Raw genomic sequence first — 16,871 nt, forward strand, 5'->3', positions numbered from 1 at the left:
TCGCGATCAAATGTTTTTTACCGCATTCTTAGATAATTTTGTTTTAGCACTTTGCAGTGAGAACGCTGCCAACCTCTAAGTGGGGTGGCAGCGGTCTTGGAGAATTGCGTTCCTTTACATTGCGGTTTTTAAAAAAAAAAAAAAAACGAAGAGATTTGAAATAATAACTCCACTGTCAACGCAATGGGAAACCCATGTTGATAAGACTTTAAGTTGTGAAAGGTACTCATCCGTAGTTAGATGTCCGCATGACACACGTGGGGGCAAGCCAAAAACTAAGTGAGTGCCAGGATCAACGCATACGCGCAACTCCTTTGTCCGGCGCAAGCCAAAACAAGCAAGACAAGGTTGGATTGAATATAGAACGCAAACCGTAGTTAGATGCCCGCATGCAACACGTTAGGGGTAAGCCAAAACGAAGGGGTGTAACCAGGTCAACGCTGCATTTTGAATAAGTCATCGCAAATTTTTGAAGTGATTTGAACGAACGCATTCTCAAAAGCTAAATGCAAAGTTGCGATGAAGAGTAAAAAGTTTTTTGAGGCAAAGGCTTGCAGATCTAAACTTAGAAAAATATCTTTTTGAAGAAGCAACCAAAGTGGAGGAGAGCATTGCGACAATGGTCAGAGAGTGTTGTAATTATATTCTGAGAAGCTGGTAATCGCAAAGGACAACAGAAGGTGAGTTAGAATTTTTGAGTATAACGCATGCTTGAGGACAAGCATGATTTTAAGTTTGGGGGTGTGATGACATGCAGATGATGTCATCTTAGGCCTTTTACTTAGAAATATGAGGGCTGTTAAGCAATATGGCGGCTTTTATGCTAGGAATTCATGAAAAAAATGAGCTTGCATTGTTCCAAGCATTAAGAATCTCGGCTAACCCAATATTATGCGTTATTATGCATTCAATTTATCTATTTTTTGTAGCTAAAGCAAGAAGTGGACAAAAACGTGGAAACCGACTACCGCATAGACGACCGCATGCGAAGAAACTCTCCATCGCAAAGGCGAACGTGTTCGATCAATGCATGGGTGTTGCGGTAATCAGCCGCAATGTGTCCATCGCATGAGGTTGCGATCGTCAAGCGATTGTGGTCATTGTGTAGAAAGTTGCAGTATTAAGCGAATGCGGCCACTGAATGATGCGGTTACCCGATAATGCATGATAATGGGATCAACGCAAGGTTGGTGGAATGAACGCATCAACAGCAGTCACGCTTGGGAACAATCGCAAAAATGAATGTTGACGTTTTGCGATGGACACATGCGGCTGATTACCGCAACACCCATGCATTGATCGAACACGTTCGCCTTTGCGATGGAGAGTTTCTTCGCATGCGGTCGTCTATGCGGTAGTCCGGTTTCCACGTTTTTGTCCACTTCTTGCTTTAGCTACAAAAATAGATAATTGAATGCATAATAACGCATAATATTGGGTTAGCCGAGATTCTTAATGCTGGACAATGCAAGCTCATTTTTTCATGAATTCCTAGCATAAATGCCGCATATTCTGCTTAACAGCCCTCATATTTCTAAGTAAAAGGCCTAAGATGACATGCATTTCTGCATGTCATCACACCCCCAAACTTAAAATCATGCTTGTCCTCAAGCATGCGTTATACTCAAGAAATTCTAACTCACCTTCTTGTTGTCCTTTGCGATGACCAGCTTCTCAGAATATAATTTACACACACCTCTGACCATTGTCGCAATGCTCTCCTCCACTTTGGTTGCTTCTTCAAAAAGATATTTTCTAAGTTTAGATCTGCAAGCCTTTGCTCAAAAACTTTTTACTCATTCATCGCAACTTTGCATTTAGCTTTTGAGAATGCGTTCGTTCAAATCACTTCAAAATTTGCGATGACTTATTCAAATGCAGCGTTGAACCTGGTTACACCCTTCGTTTTGGCTTACCCCTACGTGTGTCATGCGGGCATCTAACTACGGTTGCGTTCTATATTCAACTCAACTCTTGTCTTGCTTGTTTTGGCTTGCGCCGGACAAAGGAGTTGCGCGTATGCGTTGATCCTGGCAACTCACTTAGTTTTGGCTTGCCCCCACGTGTGTCATGCGGACATCTAACTACGGATGAGTACCTTTCACAACTTAAGTCTTATCAACATGGGTTTCCCATTGCGTTGACAGTGGAGTTATTATTCTCAAAATTCTCTTCGTTTTTTTTTCTAAAAACCGCAATGTAATGAACGCAATTCTCCAAGACCGCTGCCACCCCCAAACTTAGAGGTTGGCAGCGTTCTCACTGCAAAGCTAAAAACAAAATTACAAGAATGCGGTAACAAACATTTGAGCGAAGGTTTGCTCAAAATAAAACTTAAGACTTTCAAAATTTGAAGAAGCTACTAAAAGTAAGGAGTGCCTTGCGGCGATTAGTTAAAAGATGCGGTGAATTATACGTACCATCATAGAAACATCGCAAAACAACGCAATCAGGAAAGAAAGAATTTCAAAAGGATAATGCATAAAGGATAACAAGAAAAGAACCTTAGGCAGAACAACACATGCGATTATGCATTGGAATTCACGCGATCGAAGCCATGCATTGAAGGATGAAAGGAATTCTTCTATTAAACTGCGCACCGAGGAGACTTATAGTAGCACCTGCAAGGAACAATCGTACGACAACCAAGGAAGCAGCCATTTATCCAGAATAACAATAAAAAATAAAAATAACCTAAACTGAGAAAGCAAGTTAAAGATAAAGTAGAAGACGTCCTGGAAAAATAGGAGTGTTGTCACTGCAAGGAGTCTTCCATGCAAGAGATGGCTTTCAACTGCTTGGGTTAAGTTGCCTTGACCATTGGAACTTCCGGCAATTATTGGGTGCATATCGCTGCCATGTGCTTAGAACTGCCTTCAACTCATGCGACTGATTGCCCTTCTACCTTGGGGTCAATACTGGCTTTCAGCGCATCGCCTACACTTCAATATTGTTTGCAGCCTTTTGTACAAGCTACAATATGCCCAAGATAGAAAGTTTGCCTGCAGAGACACAAAACTCAACAAACAATTAGCTGCCAAGTCCTCGGCAACGACGCCAAAGACTTGATGACGGAAAATTAGATGTCAATTACTCGACAACTAAAATCCTTTGGATGCAATACGCAATGCATGTTTTTAAGGTATGCGTTGATAGTCATGCATCGATGGTCATGCGTTGGAATGAATATACGTTAACAAATGTATGCGATGACCATGCATCCTGTCACAAGTTTTCTTGCACTCACGCCAAGTATAATGCGAACGCAAGTCTCTCCGGTAATCCGAGGTCGAACCTAGGGACTTGTAGCTAGATGAAAAGGTAACCGCATGAACTTAGCTAACGTAAGATTATTCCTATTCCTAGTGAATACTTGCTTACATTGCTTAATGCGACCAACCACTTACCCTCTCGGGCAGTTAGTTGTTGCTAACTCTACTCATGGACAAGCATGCTACAGCTTCACACTAAGCAAATAAGGTTTTCTCACACACTCATGCAACTCACACCTTCTGGTGGTTTGCTACATGTTTCATATCCCTAATCCACATGACTAAGTATGCGATACTCTAGCAATCTCACTAAGTGATGCAATGAAGTTAAAGATGCTAAGTAAAAGAGATGGAGATGGAGTCGAAGGAAACACAGAAATACATTGAACACATCATGTATTAATTCCTTAATCACAAAATGTATACAATACAATATAAGAAAAGAAGGGAAAATGAAATGACCGGCTGGAAGCAAAGAGTTGCTTCCAGCGGATGTGCGTTAAGGCTGTCGGTGGTGCAATGGATGGGTGGTAGAGCTGACTCTCCTGAGATCTAGCTCCAGTCGAAGGTTTCGATCGTCACTCGGAATGGATGAAGGAGGTGAAGAACTCTCAAGCTTCCTCTCACGCATTGTCTGGATCACAAGGATCTGCCCTAGGCGAACCTCAAGCGAAAACCTTGATTCAACCTTGGGTTGAAAACCCTGAATAAGCTTGAAATTTCTGCTCATCGACTTCTTTATATAGAGTCTGGATCACCGATTAGCATTAATGGACTGCTCTGATTCTGACATTTTGCTGTGTCTATTCCTTTTTAACCTCTTGTTGCCAAACGCATGGTAGGTGAAATGTCAACATCATCTTTTGATTTCCCAAGGTAGATGCGTTGATGCGTTCATTCCACCAACCTTGCATTGATCCCATTATCATGCGTTATCGTGTAGCCACAATCATTCAGTGGTCGCATTCTCTTAATACCGCAACTTCTACACGATGATCGCAATCGCTTGACGTTCGCAACTCTCATGCGATGGAAGCATGAAACTGATTACCGCAACACCCATGCATTGATCGAACACGTTCGCCTTTGTGATGTGAGAGTTTCTCCGCATGCGGGGTCGTTTATGCGATAGTCTGATTTCCGCGTTTTTGTCCACTTCTTGCGTTAGCTACAAAAATAGACAATTGAATGCCTAATAACGCATAATATTGGGTTGTCCGAGATTCTTAATGTTGGACAACGCAAGCTCATTTTCTCATGAATTCTTAGCATAATTGCCACATATTCTGCTTAACAGCCCTCATAATTCTAAGTAAAAGGCCAAGATGACATGCATTTCTGCATGTCATCAATTACCAAACTCACTAGAGCCCACTCTCTAGGTTTTTGACAGCTAGGATACCTGGGTCTCCTATTGGTGGTGTTGTTCCCATCTTCTTGTTTGTGTATGTTCAGATCGTGTAGTGTCAGACAAAAGACTTGTCGGGGTGCTGGTAGATCGATGGTGTTCTTCTGCTGTTGTGGGTTCATACATTCGAAGATCGTCTTCCTCTAGTAATGAACCCCTTTTCTATGCTTTATTATATACTGAGCATGTTGTTGTTGAGTTTTATTATGCATAACTGTTATTTTAGAATGTATATCGTTTATATTCCGGTCACTATGAAAATCAGAGCGATCTAAACCCGCTCATGGAATTCTCATATTTAAGTTCCTTAACCCAGAACATGTGCTTGAGGCAAATCCTAAGAAGTTGGAACTACGGTCGAGGTTATGCCTTTTTGTAGGCTACCCAAAAGGTACACGAAGGGGTTATTTTTATGATCCTTTGAAAAATGGGGTGTTTGTTTCAACGAATGCTACTTTCCTAGAGGATGATCATATTAGGAAGCACAGTCCACGTAGTAAAATCGTGTTACGTGAGCTTTCCAACAAAACTATTGAAACTTCAACAAGAGTTGTTGAAGGACCTGCTTCATCAGCAAGAGTTGTTGATGATAGTTCATTTGGTAGGTCAGTTCCATCTCAAGAGTTGAGGGAACCTCGACGTAGTCGGAGGGTTGTGAACCCGCTCATTCGCTATCTGGGTTTCACGAAAATCCTGGCTATGGTAGCCGATGGCGACGTTGAGGATCCGTTGTCTTATCAGAAGGCAATGGAGAATATAGATTGAGATGAATGGATCAAAGCCATGGATCTCGAGATGGAGTCGATGTATTTCAACTCAGTATGGGATCTTGTAGATCAGCCTGATGGGATAAGACCTATAGGTTGTAAATGGATCTACAAGAGGAAACGGGGAGTCGATGGGAAGGTGCAAACCTTTAAGGCTCGACTTGTGGCAAAGGGTTATACCCACGTGGAGGGAGTCGACTATGAGGAGACTTTCTCGCCTGTTGCCATGTTAAAGTCAATATGCATCCTTCTGTCCATTTCCGCTTATTATAATTATGAGATTTGGCAAATGGATGTCAAGACGGCCTTTCTGAATGGCAATCTTGTGGAGACCATTTACATGTTGCAGCCCGAGGGATTCATTGCCCATGGTCAAGAGCAAAAAGTTTGCAAACTAAATCGGTCCATTTATAGGCTGAAACAGATTTCTAGATCTTGGAATATTCGATTTGATACTGCGATTAAATCGTATGGCTTTAACCAAACGTTGATGAACCTTGTGTCTACAAGAAGATCGTCAACGGTTCAGTAGTTTTCTTAGTGTTATATGTAGACGATATCCTACTCATTGGGAATGATGTAGGTCTACTGACTGCAATTAAGAACTGGCTAGCGACCCAATTCCAATGAAAGATTTGGATAGGATCAATTTGTTCTGGGTATACAGATCTTTCAAGATCATAAAGAAAGTGCTAACGTTGTCTCAGGCATTGTACATTGACAAGATGTTGCTCAAGTACATGATGCAAGACTCCAAAAGAGGCCTACTGGCATTTAGGCATGGAGTCACTTTGTCTAAAGACATGTGTCCTAAGACACCTCAAGAGATTGAGAAAATGAGACGGGTCCCACATGCATCTATCGTTGGCAATTTGATGTATGCGGTGCTCTGTACTAGGCCAGACATCTACTATGTTGTAGAAATAGTCAGTAGGTATCAGTCTAACCCAGGGCAGGGTCACTGGACCACAGCTAAGAACATCCTTAAGTATCTTCAGAGAACGAGGGACTACATGCTCGTGTATGGATCTAGGGATTTGATCCTTACTAGATACACAGATTCTGACTTTCAGACTGATAGGGACTCTTGGAAATCCACTTCAGGGTCAGTTTTTACTCTTAACGAAGGAGTTGTAATGTGCTGAAGCACTAAGCAGGGGTGCATCGCCGACCCATGATGGAGGCCGAGTATGTAGTGGTTGCGAAGTTGCTAAGGAGGTCGTCTAGCTCAAGAAGTTCCTGACAGAGTTGGAAGTTGTTCCAGATATGTCTAGGCCTATCACCCTCTATTGTGACAATAGTGGTGCTGTGGTGAACTCTAAGGAGCCCAGGAGTCACAGGCGCGGCAAACACATAGAGCAGAAGTATCACCTGATCGGCAAGATAGTGCATTGATGGGACATGATCGTCATCGCTTTGTAGCACAACGTTGCTGACTCGTTTACAAAGACTCTCACGGCTACAGTGTTTGAGGGTCACCTTCAGAGCATGGATCTACGGNAGCACAACGTTGCTGACTCGTTTACAAAGACTCTCACGGCTACAGTGTTTGAGGGTCACCTTCAGAGCATGGATCTACGGAACTGCCCGCGGCTAGACTAGGGCAAGTGGGAGATTTTCTTATACTGGGCCTTAGTGCCCTATTTTATTGTTTTGTACTAGTTTTTGTATATCCCACTCGCTTTAGGACAAGTGGGAGATTGTTAGGGATGATGCTCTAAAGTCTCGTGTCTTGTAGTTTGTAAACACATTTTGTACGAACGCTTGTGATGTATAATATATGATATTTTCTTCACTACCTGACTTTGCACATTGGATGTTTTATTTGCTTTACCACAAACCAATAAACTAAAATCTCCAGTGTCATTATGTAACATAAGCATGTATGTGGTGATATATAAGTAGATCATGTCTTAAGTGATAACCAAAATGGTCTGTAGTATATGGATATAGGAAGGAAACCTTATCCTGGTAACGCTATGGATGCAGCCCATTTTGTGGAATAGTTACAAGTGTTGTGACTTACTACAGATGATCTGATCCTAATCATTCGTGTGGGGACATACAAGTAGGGACGTCCTATACAAAGAGTTTGTATAAGACCTGACCACGAAGTATTAACGTCTCGTTATATAATGCCATTCACGATAGTGACTTCACTTCACTAGGATGACCATAGGTAACATGACCTCAATCTTGAGTGAATTGGGAACTCCTGCCATTTAGGGCGGTTCTTTGATTTGCATGGGTGCGAGTGGCCAGGTCATCGACTCAAACCTACCACTTTGGGGATTCATCTGATTTAGGAGTTGGGAACTCAGCTACACAAGATGGAATTCACTCCTTCCCCGAAGCAGGGGAAGGTAGATAGATGTTCCCTTAAGGGTTAATCCCGGGGCTTGAACGATGTGGTACCACACACCTTCTCATGGACCAAGAGGTATTCACACATAGTAGGACTATGTTGTATTATTCATTAGAGGGATTAGTGGTATTTAAGGAGTTAGATGTAACTATAGGGGCAAAATGAAAAATTGGCCCAACTATACTTACGAGCATCTATGAAGTGTTATCATACTAATGATTGGTTATATCCGATAGACATAGAAATATATTTGTGGTAAGAAGAGTTCAGCTATCGTCTTTAGTGGAATGCCTGGCAGTTAACGAATGGTGGATCTTGTGGCTAAAGAGTTTAGTCAGTTATTCACGTACCGTTGGAGCTTCGAGCCATAGGTCCATAAGGTCCCCTTGGTAGCTTGGATTCAAGTTGAGAATCAGTTTTTGGGTTCATTTGAAATATTCAAATTGATAAGAGGGAGTTCGATTATATATGATATGATTGAACTGGTTAATTATATATGATATGATTAACTTTATGTATGAGATACATTAATTGGAGGAAACTGAATATAAATATGATTTATATCTAGTAGAGGAGAAAATGCTATGGTTGATATGTGATATTAAACTATAGGTTAATGAATATAATATGATTATATTTATTATTATTAATTGGACAGTTATGGGATAATTGACCGCCGTTTTCTCCATAGCCATGTGTTAGTGGGAAGTTCCATTCGTTTTTCGTAATTGAAGAATAAAATGAAAATTGTTTTCATTTTGCAAAATAAACGGTTAATTGCTCACGAGGTGTTTGCATTATATCGCTTAGTGAATTGAGAGACTATACGATAGCTCACTTTTTACTACACGATCACTTACACACATGCGCTTCTTTCTAAACGATCACCTACCTTTTGATAAACGATCGTCTAGCACCCAAGCTTTACTAAACGATCATATAGACGATTGCCTACCTTTTCCTACACGATCGTATACCTCACCTAAATGATCAAACATCTTATCTATACGATAGACGTGACTTTCTTCCACTTGCTTGTTCCTCCGACCCTCTACCAAATCCGAACAGAGCCCACTCTTTAGATTCTCACTCCGAGAATACTAAGGGTTTCAAGTGGTGGTTTTGTCCCCATTCTTCTTCTATTCATGTGGAGTTCGTTCATGTAGACGATCGAGTGTTGCTGAACGATAGCCTTCTGTTCATGGAGAGAGCAAGATTTTTGCTTTGAATAGAGTTTTCAACTGGTAAGTTCTCTTGTTATCTTGTTTATTTATCTTTAAGCATGTCGATAATTTATAGTTTGATGCATATCTATTTATTTGAATGTAAATGTGGTAATTTTGTCACAATGCTTTTGGAAAGATCCGCTTCCATTCAAAGATACTCTTGTATAAGAGTTCCTTCAACATTGTTGCGTTTGGCCAGTGTTGTGTTCACGACCTTTGGAGAGGAAATACGATAAAGGGTTTTCTTCAAGGGTAAGTCCTTCTTCCTTTCCTCCCAATAGAATGGCACGCTTATAAGCTTGATCTATAATGTTTATCCTATCACTTGCATTTTGAATGTATATTCTTCTCTGTTATTTCATTGGTTTCAAAATTGAATCACAAATGCATGACGTTCACACGATTCCATGAAGAATTCCTTTCCTTCAGGTTCATGGACCAACCAATCCCAAACCCACAAAGCCCACTAGAGAACTCTATAAATAGAGAAGTTCTCCTTCATTTGAAGGGGTTGTCAATTTTGCACTCCAAAGAGCCTAGAAATAATTCTCCCAACAAGAAGAAGAATTTTGACTCCTGAAACTGAACACTCTTTGAAGATACAAGTCTCCTAAAGACACAAAAGTCTCCCAAGACTTCAACTTCAAGAACAGCACGCACTCTGTTTCCTCAAACCAAGCATATACATTCAATTGAGAGAGAATTAGAGGATCAAGTATTAGAGATTGAACCACGTGCACATCAAATCTACATCAACACAAGTTCAACTCCACAAAACGCATTTCTCTGAAACATCGTGTAACAACAATTTAGTTTCTAATTTTCTTTAGTGCAACAAATGTGGGATGATTTTGACTACAACCTCTTGGTCGCTAACAAATACAGTATGTTAGTTGAACTATACTCACTTTGACGTCTTTAATCCTTGTGTTATTATTTAATACTATTTCACTTTTATGTATTCATTCTTTTGTGAATAAAAAATGTAATGTTGTTTGAGGAAAGAAAAAGTACTTCTCAATGTAGTTGTCGATTTGGAATTTTTTTTTTTGTATAACAATGAGGTTGTCAATTATTAGTATAATAATACTTATAATCCATCTATTTTATAATAAAATGTTTTACCATAGAATACAAATAGTAATAATTTGTTCAAAGATATAGATCTAAATTGAAATCATCAAAGAAACATATAGAACTAAAAGTTACTTATAACCTAACCTCTCCATTATATTACACACTCACTTCGTTGACTTTATTTAGAGTGAAAATAATAATGATGACATAACATGTATTCATGACTTAGATCATGGAAGAGTGAAAGAAATATCATATAATCCAGATTAGAGATAATAATATAACTTGTAATCATACCCCAAAATCATAAGAGAGAGTGAGAGAGAGAATTTTTAATAATGTTATATGTATTGATGACTAGGATCAAATTATGATACAAAGTCAAGGGCTAATGTGCAAGACCCCATTGATGCTTGCATTTTGCCTCTCCACCCATTACTTCAAAAGATGTGCACTCTTTTAATTTCAGTTTATTTCTCTCATCCCCATCCCCACTTTCTTTCTACTCTTTTCCCCCCCTCAAATTTCCTTCTAGCTACCACTAACTAATTTTCTTAGCCAAAAGTACTCAACTTAAAAAAACCTTTACATATATCAAAACAACCCATTTAACACACAAAATTCTAAAGCTTAAAAAAAAAAAAAAAAAGGAAAACATATGAAACTAAACCCCAATATAAACCTATATATTGATAAAACCCTAATGACTAAAAATTAAAAGAAAAAAGAAAAAATCATCACTCTTTTTCCTCTTAAACTAAAAGATCTGGTTTGGATTTTGACTGGTGTTCTCTTTCCTTTCCGCCATTCTTCAATTTTTGACAAGGAGAAGAAGAAGAAGAGGAAGATTGGAAACAGTTGGGAGATTGGTGAGGAAACTCAGCCAACATTTGAACCACTTCCCTCATTGTTGGTCTTTCCACGCTGTTCTCTTGCACGCATAACATCGCTATGAAGAATAAGTGTTTTGCTTCCTCTTTGGGTATCATTCCTACCCTTTTGTCAACTATGCAAATGATGTCGTTTTCATTTTCGCCATTTGTTAGAGCTCTTTTGCACCATTGAGCTATATCAACCACTCCGTCTCCAAAATCTCCAACTGGTCGACGTCCTGTCAAAAGCTCTAATAGCACGACTCCAAAACTATACACATCACTTTTCTCGTCGACTCTCAACGTGTATGCATATTCTACAAAGATAAAAAGTAGTATTAATATATACATCATTGACATTTAAAAAAAAAAAAAGATGGACTTGAAAAATATTTATGACTATAATCACAAGTAATTACTACCATCATTGCATCAATGTCTAAATTTATCATAGTAACATAGTTAATTATCATGTAAGCCCATCGTGAGCTATATAAACCAACAATTATCATATAAAATAGATATATTAATTATAAAGAGAAAAATTTTCTTTTAAATTAAGTTGTGAACGTGGCATTTTAACAATTAACAAAGAATTTTTGTAAAATTTTTAAAAATATACTATAAAAAGTTATTTTAAATTAATTTGTGAACGTAGAATTTCTGTAGAATTTTAAAAAGATAGACTATAGATTTTTCCCAAAAAAAATAAAAATAAAAATAGAACCAATCTAAAAAATATAAACACAATTCTTAAAAAAAATGATAATAATAATCATAACAATAATATAAACATGAAATTTTAAATTTAATCTTAAAACTTTTAATTATTTTAAATGATATAACTGTTAAAAATATTTTTAAATATAACAAAACATCATTATCTATTTGTATTAGTATCTATTACTAATAGATAATAAATTTTACTATATTTATAAATAAATTTATTCAATTTTTTCTAAACTATTGAGAATCTTGTGATATATGTCTTTTAAACATTAATTCTTAAGCTCTATATTTTTGTCGTTATGTTAAATTTTTTAATGATTTTCTAAAGAATCTTTTAATGGTTTTTTTAAAATTTAAATTTTGAATGAATCTTTAATGATTTTTTAAAATTGAAATTTTGAATTAAAGTTGCATCTTTTTCAAATGAGTTTACGTCATATATTTTTTATAATAAGATTTTTTGTTTGAAACCTTTTTTTAATTATAAGATTCAACAATTTATTAGGTATTTTTTAAAATTTTACTGTTAACAAATATAATACCTAAATTTTAATATTTATTAGACAAAATATTAAATTTAGTTTTCTCTTTTTCTTTTTTTTCCTTTAGTAATGTGGGGCCCAGATGGAGAATGGTTGAACTTTCAAAAGGGACTCTGAGCTTGTATTATGTTACCCATCAGTTGACAGTCTGATGATTAAATCAGAGCCGTCAGATTCTGATCTGATCTGACCATTTGTCGGGTGGGCCCCCGTTACTACTTGTCTCTTTGGCACAGAATTCAGAAATACTGTTTAATATATATATATTTTTTTTTCTTTTTAATTTTTCATGGTGCGTCTTCCTAAAAAATTCTACTCTTCTTAATATGTCACAGTTCACCCGCCTGTCACTTTAGCACTCCCCAGAATTCGGATTTTAAATATATACTCTTTTATTTTTCTTTTTTATGGGTTGAGGTCTCCTTTTTTTTTTTTTCCACTTCATTTGAATTAGTACTCTCACTTTCTTTGAATCTTAAAAGGTAAAGTTTTCAAATTTTCCTTGTATTTATGTAATAACTTAATTTGATTTATAAATTTTATAATTAATTAGAATAATCTTATGGTCGGACAAGACGATGTTTATGAACTTTAATAATGATTATAATGAATATAATGAATGCCAGGTGGATACTCTAAATGAAATTATTATTTTAGATTTTTTTTTTTAAGAAATTGATTACGATTTTATTATTTAAATTATAAAGGAAAGGAAATTACTTAATAAACAAACATAAAATGGGAAAAAAATTAAAATTATTACAACAACTCTTTAAACAAATGTCAAAGTAACCCTAGAAAGTAGTTTTCAAACTTCTATTTCTATTTATAGATTTTAGTTAAGATTTTCAAATAAGAATCTTTCCAAATAAATAAATAAACAACAATATGCCTTAATTTGTTTTGAAATAAAATGAGTTTTATTTATTTGAATCCATAATCTTTCTAAGGTCATTGTCAATCACTGCCCTTGGATTTTCTTAGCAGCGACAATCGGACGGCTGGCATTGACTAATCCAATCAACATGGCCCACCAAAAGCATTTTAGTAATTAACTAACTTAACTAACACTGTAACGACCCAAATCGGAGAAAAGAAGATAATTCAAAATAATAATAAAATAGCAAAAATAAAATTCTTCAAATTTGAAAATCGAAAAAGGCAAATGAAAAAAACGAAAAAGAAAAGAAAAGACGTACCAGGAGCGATATAGCCGTAAGATCCGGCGATCACCGACATGCATTCCGATGCGCCGCCGTCGAACATGAACTTCGCCAATCCGAAATCGGCGACGTGAGCTTCGAAGTTGGAATTCAAGAGAATGTTGTTCGATTTCACGTCTCGGTGGACGATTAGTGGAGAGCAATCGTGGTGGAGGTAGCAGAGACCTTTGGCGGCTTCAATGGCGATTTTGTATCTCAAATTCCATCCGAGAAACGAGGCTTTTTTGCCGTGGAGTGCTTCGCCTAAGCTTCCGTTCCTCATGTATTCATATACGAGGAGGTTTGTCTCTTTATTGGAGCAGAATGCGAGTAATCTTACGATGTTTCGGTGTCGAATGTTGCCTAGGGTTTGGATTTCGGCTCGGAATCCATGGTCGTGACTATTAGGGCCGAACCCTAGAAGTTTCTTCACTGCGATTTCAACTCCATTCGGCATTTTCCCGTGGTAGACGATGCCGGCGCCGCCTCTTCCGATCACATTGCCGTCTTTCACGCACTCCAAGACGTCGTAGACGGTGAAATCAAGCTTTTGGAATGAGGTCATTTTCCATGAACTTGATCCGTTTCGTTTGAATGATTTCGCTTTGACAACTGCCGCTATGGCGAACACTAGAGAGCAAATTAATAGGCCGAGGGCGAAGATTAGCTTGAAATACGTCGGAGTTTTTCCTGGTTTTGTTGTTGTTGTTGCAAAGTTGCAGGGATTGTTGAGGAGAGAGCCGCAGAGTTGAGGATTTCCGGCGAAGGATGAAGCATTGAAGAAGGCAAGTTGTCCTGATTCCGGTAGCTTTCCGGAGAAATCGTTGAAGGAGAAATCAGCAATCGTCAGGCTCTTCATTGCCCCAATTGATTTCGGTAGGGATTGATTTAGGTGATTTCTCGACAAGTTGAGGTAATTGAGAATATGTGCATTTGAAATTTCAGGGGGAATTGGGCCAGAGAGGTTGTTCTTGCTCAAATCAAGGTAAGTGAGATGGATACAATTCCCAATTTCAGGTGGAATTTCACCCGAAAGTGAGTTTCTGCTAAGATCAAGCTTTAGAAGTTGATTGAGTTCTCCAATGGAAGGAGGGATTGTACCAGAAAACTGGTTGCCATTGAGGAGGAGAATTTGCAGAGAAGACAAATTAGAAAGCGAAGATGGTAAAGTTCCTGAGAGAAGATTGTTAGAGAGATTAAGTTGCCCTAATTTGATGGGTGTTGATGAACTCTCCCCATTTTCAGAAAGTGTACCTGAAAGGTAATTGTCCTGAAACTCTGCTAAATTTAGCTGAGGCAAGTAAATGAAGCCATTGGGAATGCTTCCATTCAGATAGTTCTGCCCCAACCTCACTTTTGTTAGACTGGTACATGACCCCAGACCCTCAGGGATTGGCCCAAACAGGAAGTTGTTCATCAGAATCAGTATTTTCAGCTGGTTTGATGAACACAAGCCCTCAGGTATTGTACCTGTGAGCTTGTTTGTCGACAAATCGAGGTGCTGAAGCCTCCCATTTTGGCCAAGATTCTTCGGGATTGTGCCGGTAAAATTGTTCATCCACAGGTCCAAGGTCTCCAAGTTTGGCAAATCTGCTATGTAGTCTGGAATAGATCCGTGTAGCTTGTTCATGAAGAGGTTGTAAAGGTTGAGCTGTTTGAGCTCAACAAACTCAGATGGGATTTCTCCTGTGAGTGCATTGTTGGAGAGATCCAGATTGACCAAGTTTGTAAGATTGCCTAACTGCTTCGGAATTGAACCTGAGAGTAGATTTGTATGCAAATATAGAGTGTTCAAGGACTTCAAATTCCCCAGTTCATGAGGAATTTGACCGTCCAAACTGCAGTCTGCAATTTCCATGATAACCAAATTGGCCAACTTCCCGAGCTCGGGTGGAATCCCCCCTTCGAAAACATTGTAATGGGCCAAGTAAATTTCTCTCAAATTTGTGAGATTTCCTAACGCTCCTGGGATTTTCCCAACCAAATCATTTCCTGCAAGAGAAAGATATTGCAGCTCTTCTAAACTGCCATAGCTTTCAGGGATTTTTCCATGGAAAAAGTTACCTCCAAGGTCCAAGTATTTGAGGTTCTGTAAATTCAAAATCTCTGTGGGAAGAAGAGCAGTGAAGTTGTTGTTATAGGCATCCAACACCTCCAAGTTCGGCAGGCTCGAAAAGTTCCAGTGCAGAGTCCCAGTAAACTGGTTGTTTGAGATGTTAAGGAATCGAAGATAACCCAAATTCACTACTTCAATGCCACCAGAGAAGTTATTTCCTGCAACAGACAGCTCAGTAAGTTGGTCAAGACTTGAAATCAACGGCGAAACAGAGCCACCAAGATTCAAATCTGTCAAGTTGACCGACACAACTCGTCCATCAGAGCACTGAATCCCAGCCCATGTACAAACTGAGCTGAAGTTTGAGGCAGTCCAAGTGCTTAGTGCAGCAGAGTCAGAGAATTCAAACCCTTGTTTGAGAGCAAGCAAAACATGAAAATCACTGACCAAACTGTGGGAAGAAGAGAAGCCTAGAAGTGAGAAGAATGTAAAAACAAGGAAAAACATGTTTTTCCCAAAATTGTATCAAGGGAATTGAGTTTGGAAGCACAGGAAGGAAAGACCAAGGGTTTTAGGCAGCTTGGCAATTATATATTTTGCAGCAAAGTGAGGAGGAAAAGATAGTGGAATAATATGCTGAACTTCTTCAAGTGTGTTTGGGCTTAAGGAATCAAACATGTTCATAGTAAACGAGTCTTCAAATACAAGTAAGAAAAATTAAGACCCTCCTTTTCTTTCTTCTCTTTTATTTGCTTTTCTTTCCTTTTCGAACAGAGATGCAAGGTTGAAATTCTGCTACAAAATGGTTCCTTTGCTTTCTGAATTCCTCTATATCAAGTTTCTTTTAGCAAAGCTAGGAGGAAAAGAGGCTGAAGAAAAGGGAAGAGACGATGGTTCTGTAGAAAGACATGTAGCTAGCAAAATGCAAATTAAAAGATGGCCGTTGGATAATAGAAAAGATCAAATGGGGGGTGGGGAGGGAAAAAGGAAAAGAAACAAAAATATATATATATAATAAATATAATAAAAAGCAAAGGTAATGCTTTGTTTTCTTTCTTTATTCATATGACAAGAATACCCTTTAGCTTTAATTAAAGGATGCTCTTTATTGCTTTGAATGAGAGAGATATGAACTGAAGGATTTGCACTTTCCATCAATAAAAATAGTTCAGTACTCAAGCTTTTGGTAAATGACTCTTGTATGTTTAGTTTTGTCTCTTCTTTTTTTCACTCTTCCAAATCAGCCTATCAAACTGAAAATTAACCAGAAGATTCAGGACAGTACTGCCCTCTGTACATTATAGCCTTCAACTCAAACTCAACCATAATGTCACTCCCACATGATGTTTTTCCCC

The 16,871-nt window shown here is 38.2% G+C and overlaps 1 protein-coding gene across 1 annotated transcript; it reads right to left on the bottom strand.

Annotated features, from left to right (window-relative positions):
- Positions 1 to 10,444: 10,444 nt before the first annotated feature.
- On the bottom strand, positions 10,445 to 16,467 carry LOC120091165 (leucine-rich repeat receptor-like serine/threonine-protein kinase BAM3). Its single transcript, XM_039049056.1, has 2 exons — positions 13,458 to 16,467; positions 10,445 to 11,304 (listed from the first exon to the last, which is right to left on the bottom strand). The coding sequence occupies exons 1-2, from the start codon at positions 16,021 to 16,023 to the stop codon at positions 10,868 to 10,870; spliced, it is 3,003 nt and encodes a 1,000-aa protein (XP_038904984.1). The 5' UTR covers positions 16,024 to 16,467; the 3' UTR covers positions 10,445 to 10,867.
- Positions 16,468 to 16,871: the final 404 nt, after the last annotated feature.

The sequence above is a fragment of the Benincasa hispida genome, chromosome 11 (assembly GCF_009727055.1).
Source record: "Benincasa hispida cultivar B227 chromosome 11, ASM972705v1, whole genome shotgun sequence".
NCBI classification, from domain to species: domain Eukaryota; kingdom Viridiplantae; phylum Streptophyta; class Magnoliopsida; order Cucurbitales; family Cucurbitaceae; genus Benincasa; species Benincasa hispida.

Coding starts and splice junctions, on each gene's coding strand:
- LOC120091165 (XM_039049056.1), bottom strand. CDS start 16,023: ATGTTTTTCCTTGTTTTTACATTCTTCTCACTTCTAGGCTTCTCTTCT. Junction 11,305..13,457: donor TTACGGCTATATCGCTCCTG/GTACGTCTTTTC, acceptor TTATCTTTGTAG/AATATGCATACACGTTGAGA.